The sequence below is a fragment of the Melospiza melodia genome, chromosome 22 (genome assembly GCF_035770615.1).
Source record: "Melospiza melodia melodia isolate bMelMel2 chromosome 22, bMelMel2.pri, whole genome shotgun sequence".
Lineage (NCBI taxonomy): Eukaryota > Metazoa > Chordata > Aves > Passeriformes > Passerellidae > Melospiza > Melospiza melodia.
In genome coordinates, this window is record NC_086215.1 from 8,798,743 (window position 1) to 8,814,323 (window position 15,581).

At 48.7% G+C, this 15,581-nt stretch overlaps 2 protein-coding genes and 1 long non-coding RNA gene across 3 annotated transcripts in view; 2 read left to right on the forward strand and 1 right to left on the reverse strand.

The window, feature by feature from the left end:
- The first annotated feature begins 1,899 nt into the window (after positions 1–1,899).
- On the forward strand, positions 1,900–5,881 carry EXOSC2 (exosome component 2). Its single transcript, XM_063174609.1, has 9 exons — positions 1,900–2,036; positions 2,122–2,223; positions 2,331–2,376; positions 2,637–2,726; positions 2,818–2,883; positions 3,030–3,098; positions 3,951–4,127; positions 4,301–4,429; positions 5,102–5,881. Exons 1-9 carry the CDS (start codon positions 1,912–1,914, stop codon positions 5,180–5,182), a joined length of 885 nt encoding a protein of 294 aa, XP_063030679.1. The 5' UTR covers positions 1,900–1,911; the 3' UTR covers positions 5,183–5,881.
- A 1,700-nt stretch (positions 5,882–7,581) lies between these two features.
- On the reverse strand, positions 7,582–10,707 carry LOC134428168 (uncharacterized). Its single transcript, XR_010030333.1, has 2 exons — positions 8,695–10,707; positions 7,582–7,791 (listed from the first exon to the last, which is right to left on the reverse strand). It is a non-coding gene; the product is annotated as an uncharacterized LOC134428168 (long non-coding RNA).
- A 620-nt stretch (positions 10,708–11,327) lies between these two features.
- Positions 11,328–15,581, forward strand: part of ABL1 (ABL proto-oncogene 1, non-receptor tyrosine kinase) — a 77,798-nt gene continuing 73,544 nt past the window's right edge. Inside the window, exon 1 of the mRNA XM_063174913.1 lies at positions 11,328–12,064. Coding sequence (XP_063030983.1) covers positions 11,929–12,064 — 136 coding nt within the window. The 5' untranslated portion in view covers positions 11,328–11,928. The remainder of the gene's footprint in view (positions 12,065–15,581) is intronic.

Consider the following 15,581-nt stretch of genomic DNA (forward strand, 5'->3'; position numbering starts at 1 on the left):
AGGAGGGGAGCCCCCAGCTCTGCAGATGAGTTGTGGGGGATCATCCCCAGGGAGATGTGGCACAGGGTGGGCTGTGGGTTTGCCAGTGCACTGGGGGAGGACTGGGAGAGCCGAAAAGCCAGGCTTGGAGGAGTCATGCCTGGGTTTTACAGAAAATTTGGTAGGAAGAAAGAGAAATTCCTCTTATGTGTCCTCCTCTGCTCTAGCATGCATGTGCCCCACTGAAAGGTTGGCACAGCCCTGATGTGGCCACCCCAGCCGTACCTGTTTGGCCCCGGTGGCTCCTTCCAAGGGACACCTTTCCCTGCTTGGGAGCCCAGAGTTAATGAACATTTGCATTTTCCTGCACCCGAGGCCCCTCTGCCCGCCCTGCTCCAGCCACAGCCAGTACTGGGGTCTGTCACTGCTCCAAGCCGTGCTGTGGGCAGAGGGGACACCGTGCCAGCTGGGAATGCCCATCCACAGGCAGGATTTGTGGGGACGCTGAGCTCTGCCGTTCCAACCCTGGCAGCTCTTCTCCCCATCCCTTTCCCAGCTCTGAAGGAACATTTTGGTTGGAACTGCTACTGCCCTCTAGGGACAGAGAAAACCTGTCCCCGAGCCAGCTCCGTCCCCAAGTACAGCTCTAAGCGCCCTCTGGAGTCCCCGCATTGCGGAGAAGAGCTGTGTATCATAAATCTTAAAAAAAAAAAAAAAAAAAGGTATTCTAATATTAATTATAAGTCTAAGATGTATAAAGTTCTCACAAACCGTGTTTCACTTCCAGAAGAAAATAAACAAAAACAAAAGAAAAAACCCCCAAACTGTCACTTTAACTTTGTAAATATTTATGTAAACATTATTTACAAGACTTTGATATTATATATTATTTGATTGTATATGTACACAGTGTAAATACATTTGTACCTTTCTTGTATTCTAAATAAAATTACTTGGAACATTTATCATTTAGAAGAGGGATTGCATGGAGAGCTTTATTTTATGTGCCAGGGAAAGGATGTGAGTATTGGAATGAGTGAAGGTCTTAACTAACACAACAATCTGTGAGTGAGGAGATGTGGAGTCATCTGTTGGACCAAGAAGTGCATTTGGGAAGGGAAAAAAAACAGTTTTTGGCTAAAGAAGCCCTTTTTCAGGTTTGGAAGCTGGGATAAGGGCTGGCTCACTCCAGAGTGGGTGGTATCTACTGCTTCCACCCTGCCAGTCCCTATTCTTGTGAACTTGTACAGTCCCTCTTTGAAGCCACAGCTACTGCCATCCTTTGATATATTCCACTAATTAGTGCCCAGATTTCTGCTGTGGTTCGACACAGGTGCAAGTCCTGCTGGTAGGAAGGGATATATTTGAGGACGGTCATCTTATGGTGGGCTGCTTTTGGCATTTCCTCCGCAGCCCTGAGACCCTAACCCGTGCTTGAATGGATAAAACTTTTCCACAGACGTATCAGTTCGTGCCGGCACAGCTCGGCGGAGGGGAAAGGCTCAGGGCCGAGCCCCGGAGGATGTTTGTGCCCAGCGTGAGCGCTGGCCAGCTGGGGAGGGCGTCAGAGGATTCCACTCAGGGGGACACCGTGTGTGAGGGGCACCCGAACGGGGGGTGCTGCTCCCCGCCTCGGCCCAGGCTGTGGGGCCCGGTGAGCCCGGGGGAGGGTTCCCGAGCTTCGCCCCGGTTTGCCGTGCAGGTTCTGAGGGAGCGGGTCACAGCCGAGAGCTGCCCGCACTAAAAATGGCCGCAGTCCCCCTTGGGTTTCAACGGAGCGAAGCCAGAGAGGCTCTCCGCTGCCAGGAACAAACATGGCTGCCCAGTCACCGCCCCTGCTGCCCGCACTCAAGATGGCGCCGCCCGCGCCCTCAAGCGCGCTCTCGCCAGCAGCCAACATGGCGGGCGGAAGGCGCGTGCGGCGGTACCAAGATGGCGGCGGTCACCATGAGGCTGCCGGCGGCCCGTGCGCCCCTGGATTCCAGCGCGCTCCGGGGCGGCGAGAAGCATCTGGTGGCACCGGGGGACACCATCACCACAGACACGGGATACATGAGGTACGGGCAGCGCCGGAGGAGAGGCGGCGGCGGGGTGGCGGCGCGGGCTTTGGGCTGTCCTTAGGTAGCCGCTGTCTCTCCGCAGGGGCCACGGTACTTATGTGGAGGACGACAAGCTGATCGCCTCGGTGGCCGGCGTGGTGGAGAGGGTGAACAAGCTGGTGTGTGTCAGGGCGCTGAAGGCCAGGTGAGCGCGGCCGCGGCGGGACAGGCCGGCGGCGGGGACTGGCTCGGCCGGGTGAGGGACGTGAGGTGAGGTGAGGTGAGGTGTGTGACCGCCCCTCTCTGCCCCAGGTACAACGGCGAGATCGGCGACATCGTGGTCGGCAGGATTACGGAGGTAAAACCCCCTGTTTGCCGCGGTGCTGAGGAGGAGGAGGGTGGTTGTGGCTCAGTCCCACTCTAAGCGCTTCCCGGAATCCTAAAACCCTGACACACAACAATGTCTTTGCTCAGGGTACTGGGAGCGTGTGGATTTTAACTGGGATGGGGCTGGAAGAAGCCAGCAGAGCTGTCCCCTACTGCAGTTTGGTGAGCTGCAGGTCCCATTCAGTTTTTGAGTGTGTACCCATAAAGCTTGGGTGATTTTTTCCCCCTTAGGTTCAGCAGAAGCGATGGAAAGTGGAAACTAATTCCAGGCTGGATTCAGTCCTGTTGCTGTCGTCTATAAATTTACCTGGTGGGGAGCTGGTGAGTGTAGCTGGTTGTGTTTTGCTTGGCATCCTAAGGTGATGGGTGTTTTCTGGTTCTGGGCTACATGTAACTCCTTGTGATGTTTCAGAGAAGGAAATCAGCAGAAGATGAGCTTGCAATGAGGGACTACCTGCAGGAAGGGGATCTCATCAGTGTATCCTTCTGCTGCTCCCATTGACAGAAAAGCCAACGGTGTGGGAAGAACAGGGAGACCTTGGCTGGCCTGGCTGGGGGTGAGAGCTATGCTGGGGTGGCACTGGGCAGCCTTGGGGACCCTGTTTCCTTAAGTGGCACCAACAGGCAGAGGTCCAATCTATATTTTCTGATGGGGCTGTATCGCTGCACACCCGGAGCCTGAAGTATGGGAAGGTGAGTTATTCCAAAGCCCTTGATCCTGGGTTCATTCTGCACCAGCTGATTTGTATAAGGCCTTTTGGAGGCTTTGTTAAGAAAACAGCTACAGAGTAGAGCACGATGTTGTTATAACCCATTCCTGCAGGGCAGGAAGACTCTTAGCTCTTCCATGGGACCACCAAGCAGAGTTTCCCCAAAACAAAGGTGTCCTTGAGTTGCCCTTTGAGCCACTGCTCTCCCTGTCCACAGTTTCAGCCTGCTAATTCTGTTTCCCCCGCTAGCCACTTGGGAATTAAATCCTGTGGAGAGATCTCCTCACTCCTCTTCTGCTGGCTGTTGCCCCTGTGACTTGTTCTTCTCCCCAGGGCTCTATTTTAGGCTTTACACAGTTGGCATTTATCTCTGGTTTTGTGCATTGAAATAAGCCAAGGGGCCGTTGGAGCGTAGGCTGCACTTTGGGATTACCAGACCAAGGGTATTAGCACTTAAAAGATGAAAGGGAAGTGTGCTTATTGCACAAAGGGTGAAGGACAGTGATTGGATTATGAGGGAAAATGTTCTGCTAAATTGGGCCTCTGACTCCTCATTTTTCTGCAGGGATGGTTGATGTGTAGTTACGATCAAGATATTATTAACATTTCTGCTAAGCACTTAGAGTATTCTTCATCTTCAAAGGGCTGCACAGGCATTAGCTAATCCTCCCAGTGCTCCCAGAGGCAGCCAGGTTTTACATTCACTGTTTCACTGGAAAAGGTGTTAAAACAGAGTTGTTCCTAGGCCAGGAGTGGGGTGAGTGTGTATCAGTGACTTGGTGTTATGTGGTGGATCATGATGCCTCTCACACTGAGTTTGTGGTCTGCCCTCCAGCTTGCCCAGGGAGTGCTGGTTCAGGTCTCTCCCTCCCTTGTGAAACGGCAGAAGACTCATTTCCATGACCTGCCCTGCGGTGCCTCCGTGATCCTCGGCAACAATGGCTTCATCTGGATCTACCCAACCCCGGAGCAGAAGGATGACGAGGCTGGAGGCTACACTGCCAACCTGGAGGTGAGTCCAGGGAATGTGAGCCCTCTTCTACCAGTGATGGTTTTTAGTCTGACACAGTCAGAGGCACCTGAGTAACCTGAGACTTTCAGGATCCTGTGTTAGGTTCACAGCAACACTTTTCTCCTTGCATTATTTCCCTGTGCATTCATCCCTTTTCCTCTGTCCTTCCTCAGCCAGTTCCCTTGTCTGACCGGGAGGTGATCTCACGGCTCCGAAACTGCATCGTGGCTCTGGTTACTCACAAGATCATGCTCTTTGACACCAGCATCCTGTATTGCTATGAAGCATCCCTTCCTCATCAGGTACAGGAACCAGTGGTGTTTATTCCACACTGAGGGGAGGGAACAGCAAGGCTGCTGAAGTCAGAGTTTCATTTCAATTTACCAAAGCATCCTGTAGTATGAACTCTCCTCTTCTGCACAACATAAGTTGCCTTGCACAATTTCAGGGATAGTTTGAAAGGTTCTGCCTCTGGCAGTCTAACTATTCCTAAAGAGAGTTCAGTCCCTTTATTGATAGATGTTGTGTATCCCTCACTGGGATTATGGACCCTTTAATTCCTGTGAGAACAGTGTTAAATTTGGCATTGTATGAGGGTATAGTGCATTTTATGAAGCAATGAAAAAGTAAATGTCATGTATTGTACAGAGAGCAGGCTCATGTCTGTACCCACATCCTGCACTGCTGCAGGACTGCCTCCATTTGCCCTCTTGCTGTACAGCTTTTCACTGTGATTCCTGCCAGCACTATCACAGGCAATTCTCTTCCCACAAATAAATGAGATCTGAATTCTGCTTTCATTCCCAATGAGGTGTTAATTATGCCTTGGACCCTCTGCCACAGATCTTTTTTCACTACAACCCTCTAAACTCCCTTGCTGGTTGCTGCCGTGTGTCAGGGACCTTTGTCTCCCCACTGAGTGGAGAAGTAGCTGTTGATTCCTGGTGCTCATATTGCTCTTGTTTCCACTGCAGATCAAGGACATTCTCAAACCAGAGGTGACAGAGGAGATCGTTCTGGAAGCTCGACAGAGGTTGCTGGATTCAGAGGGATAGGACAGGGCACGTGGCCAGAAGCAGTCATTTGAAATCCCAGCATGGCAGCTTTGATTCTCAGTATTATATGGTTTTTTTTTCAGTGTTCTAGTTCCCAACATTCATTCCACACTTCAGAAACCACCAAAATTCCTCACTCCTAGGATATCTCCTGTGTCCTTTTAGTACAAAGTAGTACTTAAGTACAATAGCCTTTTAGTGCAACGGCCTGAGAAATTGATATCTGACCTTTATAAAGATCAGATGCAACTGGCACCTGTCTCCTAGCACCTGTTGCTGTGTCTAGTGCCCCAGAACTTTGTGCAAAATGACAGAGAGGAAGAGATTTGCTTTGTGATGTTTCTCTCTCCCTAGAAGATGATTTGGATTTTAATTTACTTGTGATACAGATCTGCCAGTCTGTCCCCTGATTGAAAGCCCTCATTTTTAAGAATGTGTTTAGAGAACAGGAGTATCCACAGCCTTGCTAACCACAATTTGGGTCTGGCTGTTCATGGCTTGAATGTCTCAGGGGTATGAGATGGGATGTGGCTGTGTCTGTCCATATGAGCCAGGAGCTCTGGACAAGCAGTGTCCTGGTTTGTGTATATCCTGCTGGTCATTTTTTATGCCTGAGTGGTGAGCTCCTCTTCTGAGGAGTCACCAGTATGGTTTTGTATTAAGTATTTTACATTTCAATAAATTTTTTGAAACAAATCAGTCCTTCAGCAGTGTGTGCATTGGCTTGTTTTTTAGCCTAGCTTGAGAGCTGTGGTTGGCTCAAGTTTCCTTTTGCTAGGACACTTGGAATGGTTCCACTGTCTTATCTCCTCTTCAGCTGCTGCCCTTCATCCCAGCAGGACTTGACCTTCCTCTTCAGCCCTTACAGGGTTCCTCTGTAAGGATTGCCTGGTGTTCACAGTGGCTTTCCAAGCACTGCCTCCCTGCAGGATCTCTTGGAGAGGTGAGTCAAGCAGAGGTGACTGGGAGGTGACAAGGAGCCCAGTATGACACTGGTGAAGATCTTCATGCTGGTGGTTAGAGGTGGACACGTTGAGTCAAAGTGTTGGCAGGCAGTCAGTCATGTTCTCTGTGAAGATTGTGATGTTTTCCCTGAGAATCCTCTCAGCTCCAGGTGCTGTATTAGAGCTGGTTTATTATATATGTATTCTATCTATTCTTAAAAGTGATGATAAAACATCTGTCCCAATTATTCCTGAATCCAACTGCACGTTTCAAATTCACACTCTTGCCTCAGACAAACGGGAAAATTCTTTCCTTGGTGTTATCCTGGGAACTAGAAACTCCCTTGTGGCTGTCCCTGCAGCTCGGGCCGCTTTCCCTGTGCTGAGCAGGCACTAGATGGCACCTTTGGATCGCGTTTGTGGCACTTCCCTTCTCCAAACAGCAGGGCCTGGGCGGCTGCCACCAGCGCTGCTGCCCAGATCCTAAAGCACAACGGGCTAAGGACAAGCAAGGACATGGCTAATCCCTTCTGCTGCTGCACAACTGACCGTGCTGCCTCTGAAAATAGCACTGAACTTGTTGGGGGTATCACTGGAATGCCCCACACAAGGCCTGGGAATTGTTGTTTTTGAGTTTTAAGAGGATTTCATAGTAAGTGTTGCAAAAATCACATCCTCAAGATGACTGGGGAAATTTGAAAACCAAGGTTTGATGGTGACACTTTCAGGTCTCCATTGAGACTGCTGGTAGCCACATAATACACACCTCCATTGACAAAACTGGTTCAAAAAGGCTAAAAAAGCTTTAGCAGTCTGCATCTTTCACTTAGAAAAGTACATTTTTCCCCTCCTTACCTAATGCTGTAGTTTAGCAGCTGTTTATCTTATTACAGGGGGAAATTCAAGGATTTTGCTAAAAAACAACTCAAGATCTGGACTGCTTTAGCTCTGAGCTTTCTGATTCCTCCTGCTTGCTGCAGGATTCCTGATATCTTGCATTAATGATGAGTTAAATAAGGGAGGCATGTGACTCATCCAGTTCCCTTACTCCTGATTACCTGGCACTTTTGTTTTTAAACCCAAGTAGAACACCAGCTGGTGAGGTTTGGTTGTGGATCTTTCCTGATGGGAGGGAACCAAAGGTCTCAGTATGTTCCCCAGTGACCATGAGGGGTAATTATTGATCTTTGCACATTCAGCCGGTGCTGTGCCAAGACCTAAATTCTGTAACAAGGCTTCAGCAAGGTCATTGCTGGCAGTTCCCATCCAGCACAGCTCTGCAAACCAGCAGTGACCAAACAACAAGCCAGCAAACAGCAGTGGCCCCTTAAATTCTTGAAATAGTCTGTGGGATTGTGCTGGGCAGCTTCTAAGCAGGAAGGGTGGAAGGGAAGAAACTATGGATTCTCTGGTTTAGGAATGAAAAAAAAAAAGTAGTTGAAAGGAGGGTCAGAATAACCTAGTAATTGTTCATTTTTCTATGGGGAACTAAAAGGCCCATGCAGGTACTAAAACAGCTCAGACCAACCTGATTTCTTTGCTCACCAGTGTCTGACACTGTAAAGCAGCTGTAGCACCTCCTGTGCTGCCTCCTCCAGGGTTAACACATGCTGCAGCTGTGCTCAGAGGTGGGGTTGGTAACTCACCCTTCCTGGTGAGTGTTGTCTGTAGGAATAAGAACACAATATCACTCACGTGCAAAAAGAATTTTCTTGTTTCTTGGTGCCAGTGTTCATGTACTAATAGCAAGGATTCCTTTACTCCTAGGAATAACCACTGAGATTTTAAATTTGTGCTAATGGGTTATTAATCCAATTACTGCTGCTTATTGCATTACTTCTGTACCAGCCGTGCAGTTTTGCTGTTCAGCTGAGAGTGGTACAAATAAAAAGCTTTGCACAGACCTGAGAAGAGACAAATCCCACTGAGATTTGAGACATCTTGAAATGGTTCTCTCAGGTTCCTGAGGACTGTTAATTAGCATGCTAAGTTTTATTATTTGGTGAAGAGGTTGAGTTTTTAAAATATTGTTATGGAGAAAATGTCACTGCAGCTGTTGGGTGAGAACCCACACTTAATGGGAGGTAAACAGAAAAAGTGCTGAAGTATCTCTTAGGAAAAAAAATAAATGGTGGTATGTACATGGACTTGATTGAAAAAAAAAAAAAACTCTGAAGCTTTTTTAAAACTTATTCTGTATTCACACAACTTTTCTGTCTCTGTTTTCTCTAACAATTTCTGAATCTACTGGGCAGCTTTCAAGTTTAACAGGAGAGTCATGTTCACAAAAACTGGCAGCAGGACTGGGGGCAGAACATGCAGTACCCTTCAGGAAGGGGAAGGCAGGTATCTCACCATGACATTTGGGAGTGACCAGCTGACTCATCTGCCTCTGTATTGTCCCAGATTAACCACAGCAGTGCTCTGGGAAACAGGAAATGCTTTTGGAGAAACTGCTGAGTGGAAAGAGGCTGGGAACTGCTGGCAAAGGACCTGCCCCACTTTGCTGCTTGTGATTGCACAGCGTCAGAAGGAATAACTGCCTGTTGGCGTGAATGATAAACTCACCTGGTCTGTTAAATAAAAAGTAAGTGCATTCCTCTGCACAGATCTCAGGCAAGGCAGGAAGAGCACATTTACAGCCTTTAGTGTCCACAGCATAGCTCTAGAAGTGTTCAAGGACAGGTTAGATAGGGCTTGGAGCAACCTGGAAGATGTCCCTGCCTGTGGCAGGGGTGTGGAACATGATTGTCTTTAGGGTCTCTTCCAATCCAAACAGTTCTGTGATTCTATTGCATGTTTGGAATGACTTTTGCCTAATTTGGTGAAGGTTTTTCTCACTATTGTGGACCCATGGTTGTCTTCTGGAGTTTACTCTGCTTCAGCCCTGCCATGGTAGGAGAGATTATCCAGGATGCTGCAGTCAGACCCAGAAGGGAGGAACTTTTACAGTGAAGAATGGTTGGTATTGGGTTTTGTAACAAATTTCTCTTGGGCTGCTTGGCCTGTGCTGACAGCTTCATTTCCTCCCTTTCCTCCAGTCCGTGGGAGCCCAGAGGGGGTTATATCACCTCGGTGAGAGGCTGATCTCCATTACTGAGATAAACCTGGAGAAATTCCACGGAGTTCAACAGATGTGACCTTGGATTTGCCTCAGCACGAGAATTTCTCTCTCCTGTGTGGGTGTGTGCGCAGCACAACCAGTCTCAGTACCTGCAAACTGAGTGATTGATGGAGAAATCCAATAGAAATGGTTTGAGCTCAGTCTCCTGACTAAGAATTAGTGATGTAGGAACAGCCTGGCACAGCAGAGATGGAGGATCCCGCAGGGCTGGATGAAGTGCTCCATTTTGGAAGCTATTGTTAGAAGATGAAAAATGCAGGTCTGCCAGAGACCTTGAATATGGCACAGGAGACAAGGAGTGTGTTTGGATTTGTCACAAGGGAGGAGTCAGTATAAACAAGCTGCTCTGTGTCCAGATGGTTGCCCTGAGCAGGAGGCTACAGCACAGAATTGCAATTGTGTGTTCTCCTGTTGTCGAGTGGGAGCAACCACAGACCTTTGACCAAAACACCCTGACCTCAAGCTGCTGCCTTGACCTTCTTTATCCCCAAGGTGAACTGGAGAAGGTATGAAAAACTAAATATCTTCAGCACCACGGTCTGCTCTTAGCTCAGAGAACTCTCAGTGCCTGCTGGAGGATTTGGTGGTTTAACTCCATCTTTGTACTAAATGGTGCACAAAAATAGGTCAATAAAATATTTTGTCAACTGTCACTGGACTCTATGGTTGGTTTTGTTATGGAGTTCTGTGTACGCTGAGAGCATTTTTAAGGAAGTGAAGTCCTTTGTGCAAGCAGGGTGACAGATTCCTGGCTGTGCACACAGCTGATCCCACAAAGATCTCTTCTTCCCTGTCCATCTCTGCAAGCATCCAGGGTCCAGAGGCTCTGAGACCCCTGCAGAGTCAGATCTGTGGGAAAACAACTTGGGTGGCCCTTCTAAAGAGGTACGGGATTTCACATGAGATTTTGGGGCCTTTTCACAGGTTTTTTTTCACAGAATCATAATTAGTTGGGGTCGGAGGGGATCTCTGGAGATCATCCTGCCCAACCCTCCTGCCAGGGCAGGGTCACCTGGAGCAGGTGACACAGGTGGGTTTGGAATGTTTCCAGAGAGGGAAACTCCACACCCTCCCTCGGCACCTGTTCCAGAGCTCAGCCACCCTCAACACAAAGAAGTTCTTCCTCCTGTTGCGAGGAAACTTTTTATGTTTTAGTTTATGTCCATTGCTTTTCATCCTGTCACCGGGCACCACTGAAGAGAGTTTGGCACCATCCTCGGACACGCCGGGGAGATATTGACATGGATATTGACATGGATATTGACATGGATTGCTGAGATTTCCTCTCAGCCTCCCCTTCTCCAGACTGACCCGGCCCAGCTCCGCAGTGTCTCCTCATCAGAGAGCTGCTCCAGCCCCAAATCCTCTGGGTGTCCCCTCACAGGACCCTCTCCAGCCGCTCCTTGCCCATCTCGCCCTCAGTGCCCAGCCCTGGGCACAGCGCTCCAGATGCGCCTCACCAGGGCCGCCTGAAGGGAGGATCCCCTCCCTCGCCCTGCCGGCCACGCTGCTCGGAGGTTTCTCCCGGGAGCCCCCCCTGCCCTTCCCCGCCCGGCCGGTGCCCGGAGCCGGGAGCGGGGCCGGCATCGGGCGGGAGGCGGGGGCGGCGGAGGAGGAGGGGCCGGAAGGGGATGTGACCGCCCGCCCGCCGGCCCGGGGGTTCCGGGATCTCCCTCGCCGCCTCCGCCGCCCCCCGCCAGTCCCGCAGCCCCGGGCTACCCGCGGCCCCTCGCCCCGCTCCGCCCGCCCGGCCCCGCTGCCGCCCGCCCGCCCGGGGATGCGGCCGGCGCGGTCCCCCCCGGCTGCCCCGGCCCGGCCGCTGGGCAGGACCCGGCCTCCCGGAGCTCCCCGGCCTCGCAGCCCCGCGCCCGGCTCCGCCTGAGGCAGCGGGCACGGGGCGCCGGCCCGGCCGCCCCAGCGCTGCTCCGACGCCGCCATGGCCCCGCCGGGCCCCCCGGCCCCGAGGTAGCGGCGCTGGAAGGAGCCGAAGCCCGGTGACCGAAGCCCGGTGACCGAGGAGCCCCGGTCCCATCCCTGCAGCCCGGGGAGCGTGCGGAGCCCACCGCGAGCTGCTGCTGCTGCTGCTGCTGCTGCTTCGCCCGGAGAGCTGCCATGGTTCCAGCGCACCTGACCCTGCCGGACTTGAGCGATACTTGAAGCCAAATCCCCGTGGCTCTTTGGCCTTTGCTAACTCAATGCTATGCAAAAGAAAAGGAGGAAAAAAAAGAAACCTTGACACTAGCTGTGGTGGGAATGGCTGTTTCCTGCCCTGGGTGAGCCCGTGTGTGGTTTCTTGCTTGTGAGATGAACTGATTCTCCTTTCCCCGGTGGAAGATACACTACATATGGCAACCTGAAACTTTGGTACTGCTTGGTCATTGCTGAGCGGTTGGGACTTTTACTCATTTGTTTTGTTTGCTTGTTTTCTTTTTTTTTTTTTTTTTTTTTTTTTTTTTTTGCATAAAGTCACCTAAGGAGCCTTGTTGCTGTCTTCAGGAGCATTGGAGGAATTTGTCTTAATTTCTTCACCTCAAGTGACTTTATCCCACTGTGAGTGCCGCCAGTGCACCCACCTGAGTACCTTCCTCCTTCAAAACTCCTTCCCAGCCTGGAAGATCAGGGATCACGGACTTCTTCGGAAACTTCTCCTCCTGGGAAAGGCTGCCCATAGTTACTTTATGGGGCAGCAGCCTGGAAAAGTTCTTGGGGACCAAAGGAGGCCAAGTCTGCCTGCCCTGCACTTCATCAAAGGAGCAGGGAAGAAGGAGTCATCGAGGCATGCGGGCCCACACTGCAACGTCTTCGTGGAACATGGTGAGAAGTTTCTATTTGTAACAGAAGCTATTCCATTTGGTTTAATTTTGGTTTGCTGAGCTAGGTACAATATGGATTTATTCAAGACCATGGAGCAGATACAGACATGTACTTTATGGAAGTCTTGTTTTCTTTCTCTTGCTGCTTAATGCAAATCTGCTGTGATTTGTTTTTTAAGAAAATACTTGGGTCAGATTGCTTGAAAGCTGGGGAGAGGTTATTGTACAGCTAAAGGTGAAATGCAAGGAAGTAACTTTTTAACATTGTAAAAGTTTCTAATTTCTGCCTTGGTTTTATGTTCTGGTTTGCAGTCTGGGGAAGTGTTTGATCCTTTTTGAGTTGCCTGTGTCATAGTACAAACCAGCCTCAGCCAGTGGTGATGCTGTGGTCAGTCACAGGTGTTCTTTAATTATCTTTACTGAAGGGACTTTGCTACTTGGAAGGGAAAAAAACTTTATTTTGGAAAGTTTGTGAACTTACTGCTGTTGTGAAAAGAGTTTCTTGTGGCATTTGGAGCAGCTTTGCTCGGTGGTTTCTCATAGCTGGTTAAACCTCCATCCTGTGCTGTGATGGATTAAAGTGCTAGAGACCAAAAGTTTGGGGTAGAGCAACCCTGTCACTTGCTGGCCTTCTGCAAAGTATGAGGGGAGTTAAGAATCTCAGGAAAGAAGCCAAATGAAGAAAAACTCAGTAGGACTCAGAGGTAGATTTGGTGACTGCATCAAATTCTTCCTTAAACAACAAAAACCAACCAAACGACCCCCTCCCACTCCCAGAACTGTAAACTGAAGGCATCTTTGCAGAAGTGAGGTGCAGAAATGCATTGTTTTTGCTTAAACTTTGGAGTAATCCTTGCTTTTGCAGGACACTTAAAAATTCTAATACAATATTAGAATTTTAAGAGATTTCTTTGAAATGACATGCTGTCTTTGGCTGGAGAATGTGACTTTGACAAAGCTTCTGCAACAGTTTTGTCCTGTAGAGGAAGTTTGTCTGTGAACAAAACAAAGCTGCATCTGTAATCTTTATAGAACTAAAAATTGAAATATTTGCTGTGTCCGAGAGCACAATCTAGTTAGAGGAAAAGTTTTGATTTGTTCTTACTTTTAAAGGGCTTTGCTTTCTAGCTTTTTCTCATTCTGTGTTTCTAGAAGGGCCCAAGGAATTCTCTGCAGTGTTCAACAAACACACAGAGATCCCATGTTTGTACTGCCCTGCTGAATTACTGTTTTGAGTTACTTCAGTGTTTTATTCTCCCATACAATGTTTGTGCACTGAAGAAATTTGAAGTAATTAAGGGAAGCTTAGAGAGAACACCAGGGCTAATTTGTCCCTCTGATGTTAAACCTGCTGCTGGTTTTTTTCCTTGCTTTCAGTGCTGTGTTATTCCCACTCCTCCACCCCCAGTTTGGTTCCTGCTTTTACTACTTTGGACAGAGTTTCAAGGTCAGGTGAGGTACAGCCAGAGCACTTGCTGCAAGCAATACAACGTTCTTAGTCCCTCTGGTGCTTTGCTGTGGCAGAAAAGCCAGAAACATTCCTTTTTGATCATCCAACAGCAACAGGCAGATGGTAACTTCTTGCCAGTGTGACCTGAGGTCAGCAGATCCCAGCACATTGACGAGGAAAAATGGCATCTCTAATGTCCATGTGCCATATGTCCACGAGAGACCTTGGTGTCTTGATTTAGAAGGGGATAAACTTGAAAGGGGACATCAGGGCTAGGACATATGTTAAAAGATCAGCTTCGTTTATACACATGAGGAAAAGTTTCGTCCTTTGAGTGGAGGAGAAGGTTCTTCCAGGTCCTGGCAGTAGAAGGCAGTCCCACTGTTGTTTGTTCAGCTCTCTTCTGAGTTTGGGCTGCTCCTGTCCTGAAAAATGCCATATTAAAAATCTGGACAAATTAAGAGGGAACAAAGTTCGTTTTAGAAAGTTCTTCCTTTTCCTTTGTAATTTACCTTTGAAATACACAGAGTGACATACTTTATAATTAATGAACAGATCAGTATTTAATGCCTTCACTTTATTCAGTTATTGTCCCATGGGCTGTGGTTCATAAAACTAAGATTGGTGTTTTTCCAGGGCTTAAATATTTGCATGTTTCCCTTTCAGTATGTTATTACACAGTTTCTTCTAAATACCAAACACTGTATCTGGTTTCTCTGTTGCACTGTGGAACTGGTTTGTCCCGGGAAAATTGTGTTTCTGGCTTTTCATAACTAAGAAATGCTTAAGGAGAAATTCCATGGTGGGCCACTTAACCCCCTAGAGACAGGTGAATTCTTAAATGTACTTGTCTGAAGTTCTTGTGTATTAAAGCCCACGATAAAACAAACACGAGAAGTGGAACTTTTGGTAGCAGGGCTCTCCTTTTAGGGTTATTTTTATAAAGGTATTTATGATCCTGGTTTGGTGGAACATACAGAGTTCTACTGAGGCTCATCCAGCAGGCACTTAGTGAAAGATCTGGATTGCTTCAGTGGTACCAGATTTTGGCTGAAAGGGTTGGTGAATATTATCAGATACTAACAATGTAAGGCAAAATAACTTTCAGCAAAGTAATTCTGTTTTTCGGTCATCACACTCTCCGTAGCACCCAAAGCAACACATGGAGAGGCTTCTGAAAAGCCAAGGAGGCAACTGGCCAGAAATCAGCTCTGCTGGTGCTCAAATGTTCTGTGAGAATAATGCAGAAAGGCTCTAAATTTTGTCCTGAGCTGACAATTGAGGAGTGCCTTAAGGGGAATAAAGTAATCTATGGGCGAGTTTTGGGCTTGTCCCTTTGTGCTGCTGCTTTCCCCACGGAGGGTGTTTTACAGGCTGGAGTTCACGCTCGTGTTGTTACCCTGGGCAGCAGAGTAGCCCTTGCTGGGATTTCACAAATTTCACCCTGATGCAGATTACTCCAGCTCACAGCTTGCTTGCAAGCTTGAACTTGAGAGGAATTATAAAGGCAAACTTTGCTGCTTTCTCTCTGCTTTCCTTGGTGAGAGTTGAGTCTACAATCACTGCTTTTTGGGGATATCAGCTGAGAAAAAAGTGTGGCCAGCAGACAGTTAAGGGGAAACACTCTGTCAGTGCACCTTGAAATTGGCACACTAGTGTATCTCGTGCCTTTCCAGAATGTTAATTTCAGCAAAACTCAAACTTTCTGAAAAGGAAGGTGTGTGCTCAGAGGGCTCAGCTGTGATCCCAGAGTTGGCAGGAGCTGACTGGAGGGACTGGCAAACACCACACCCCCTCTGACTGACTCTCATGGAGGTGTTGCTGTGCTGAATGATGAGCTGATCCCCCAAAGCATGTTGGTAGAACAGCATCTCCGAGCAAAAGCAGCACTGGAAGGCTTCAAAAATGAACTCTAATTATTACATACATGATGCTGATATGAGGAGGAGATTGATAAAGCACTCAAACAAAAATGGCCTTTTCATAGTCTTTCATAGTGTTAAAATGTGGTCTTAGAGTTTCTCTTCCAGCAGGTGAGTGATAGGGGAGGTTAAATGAGCTGTTTACC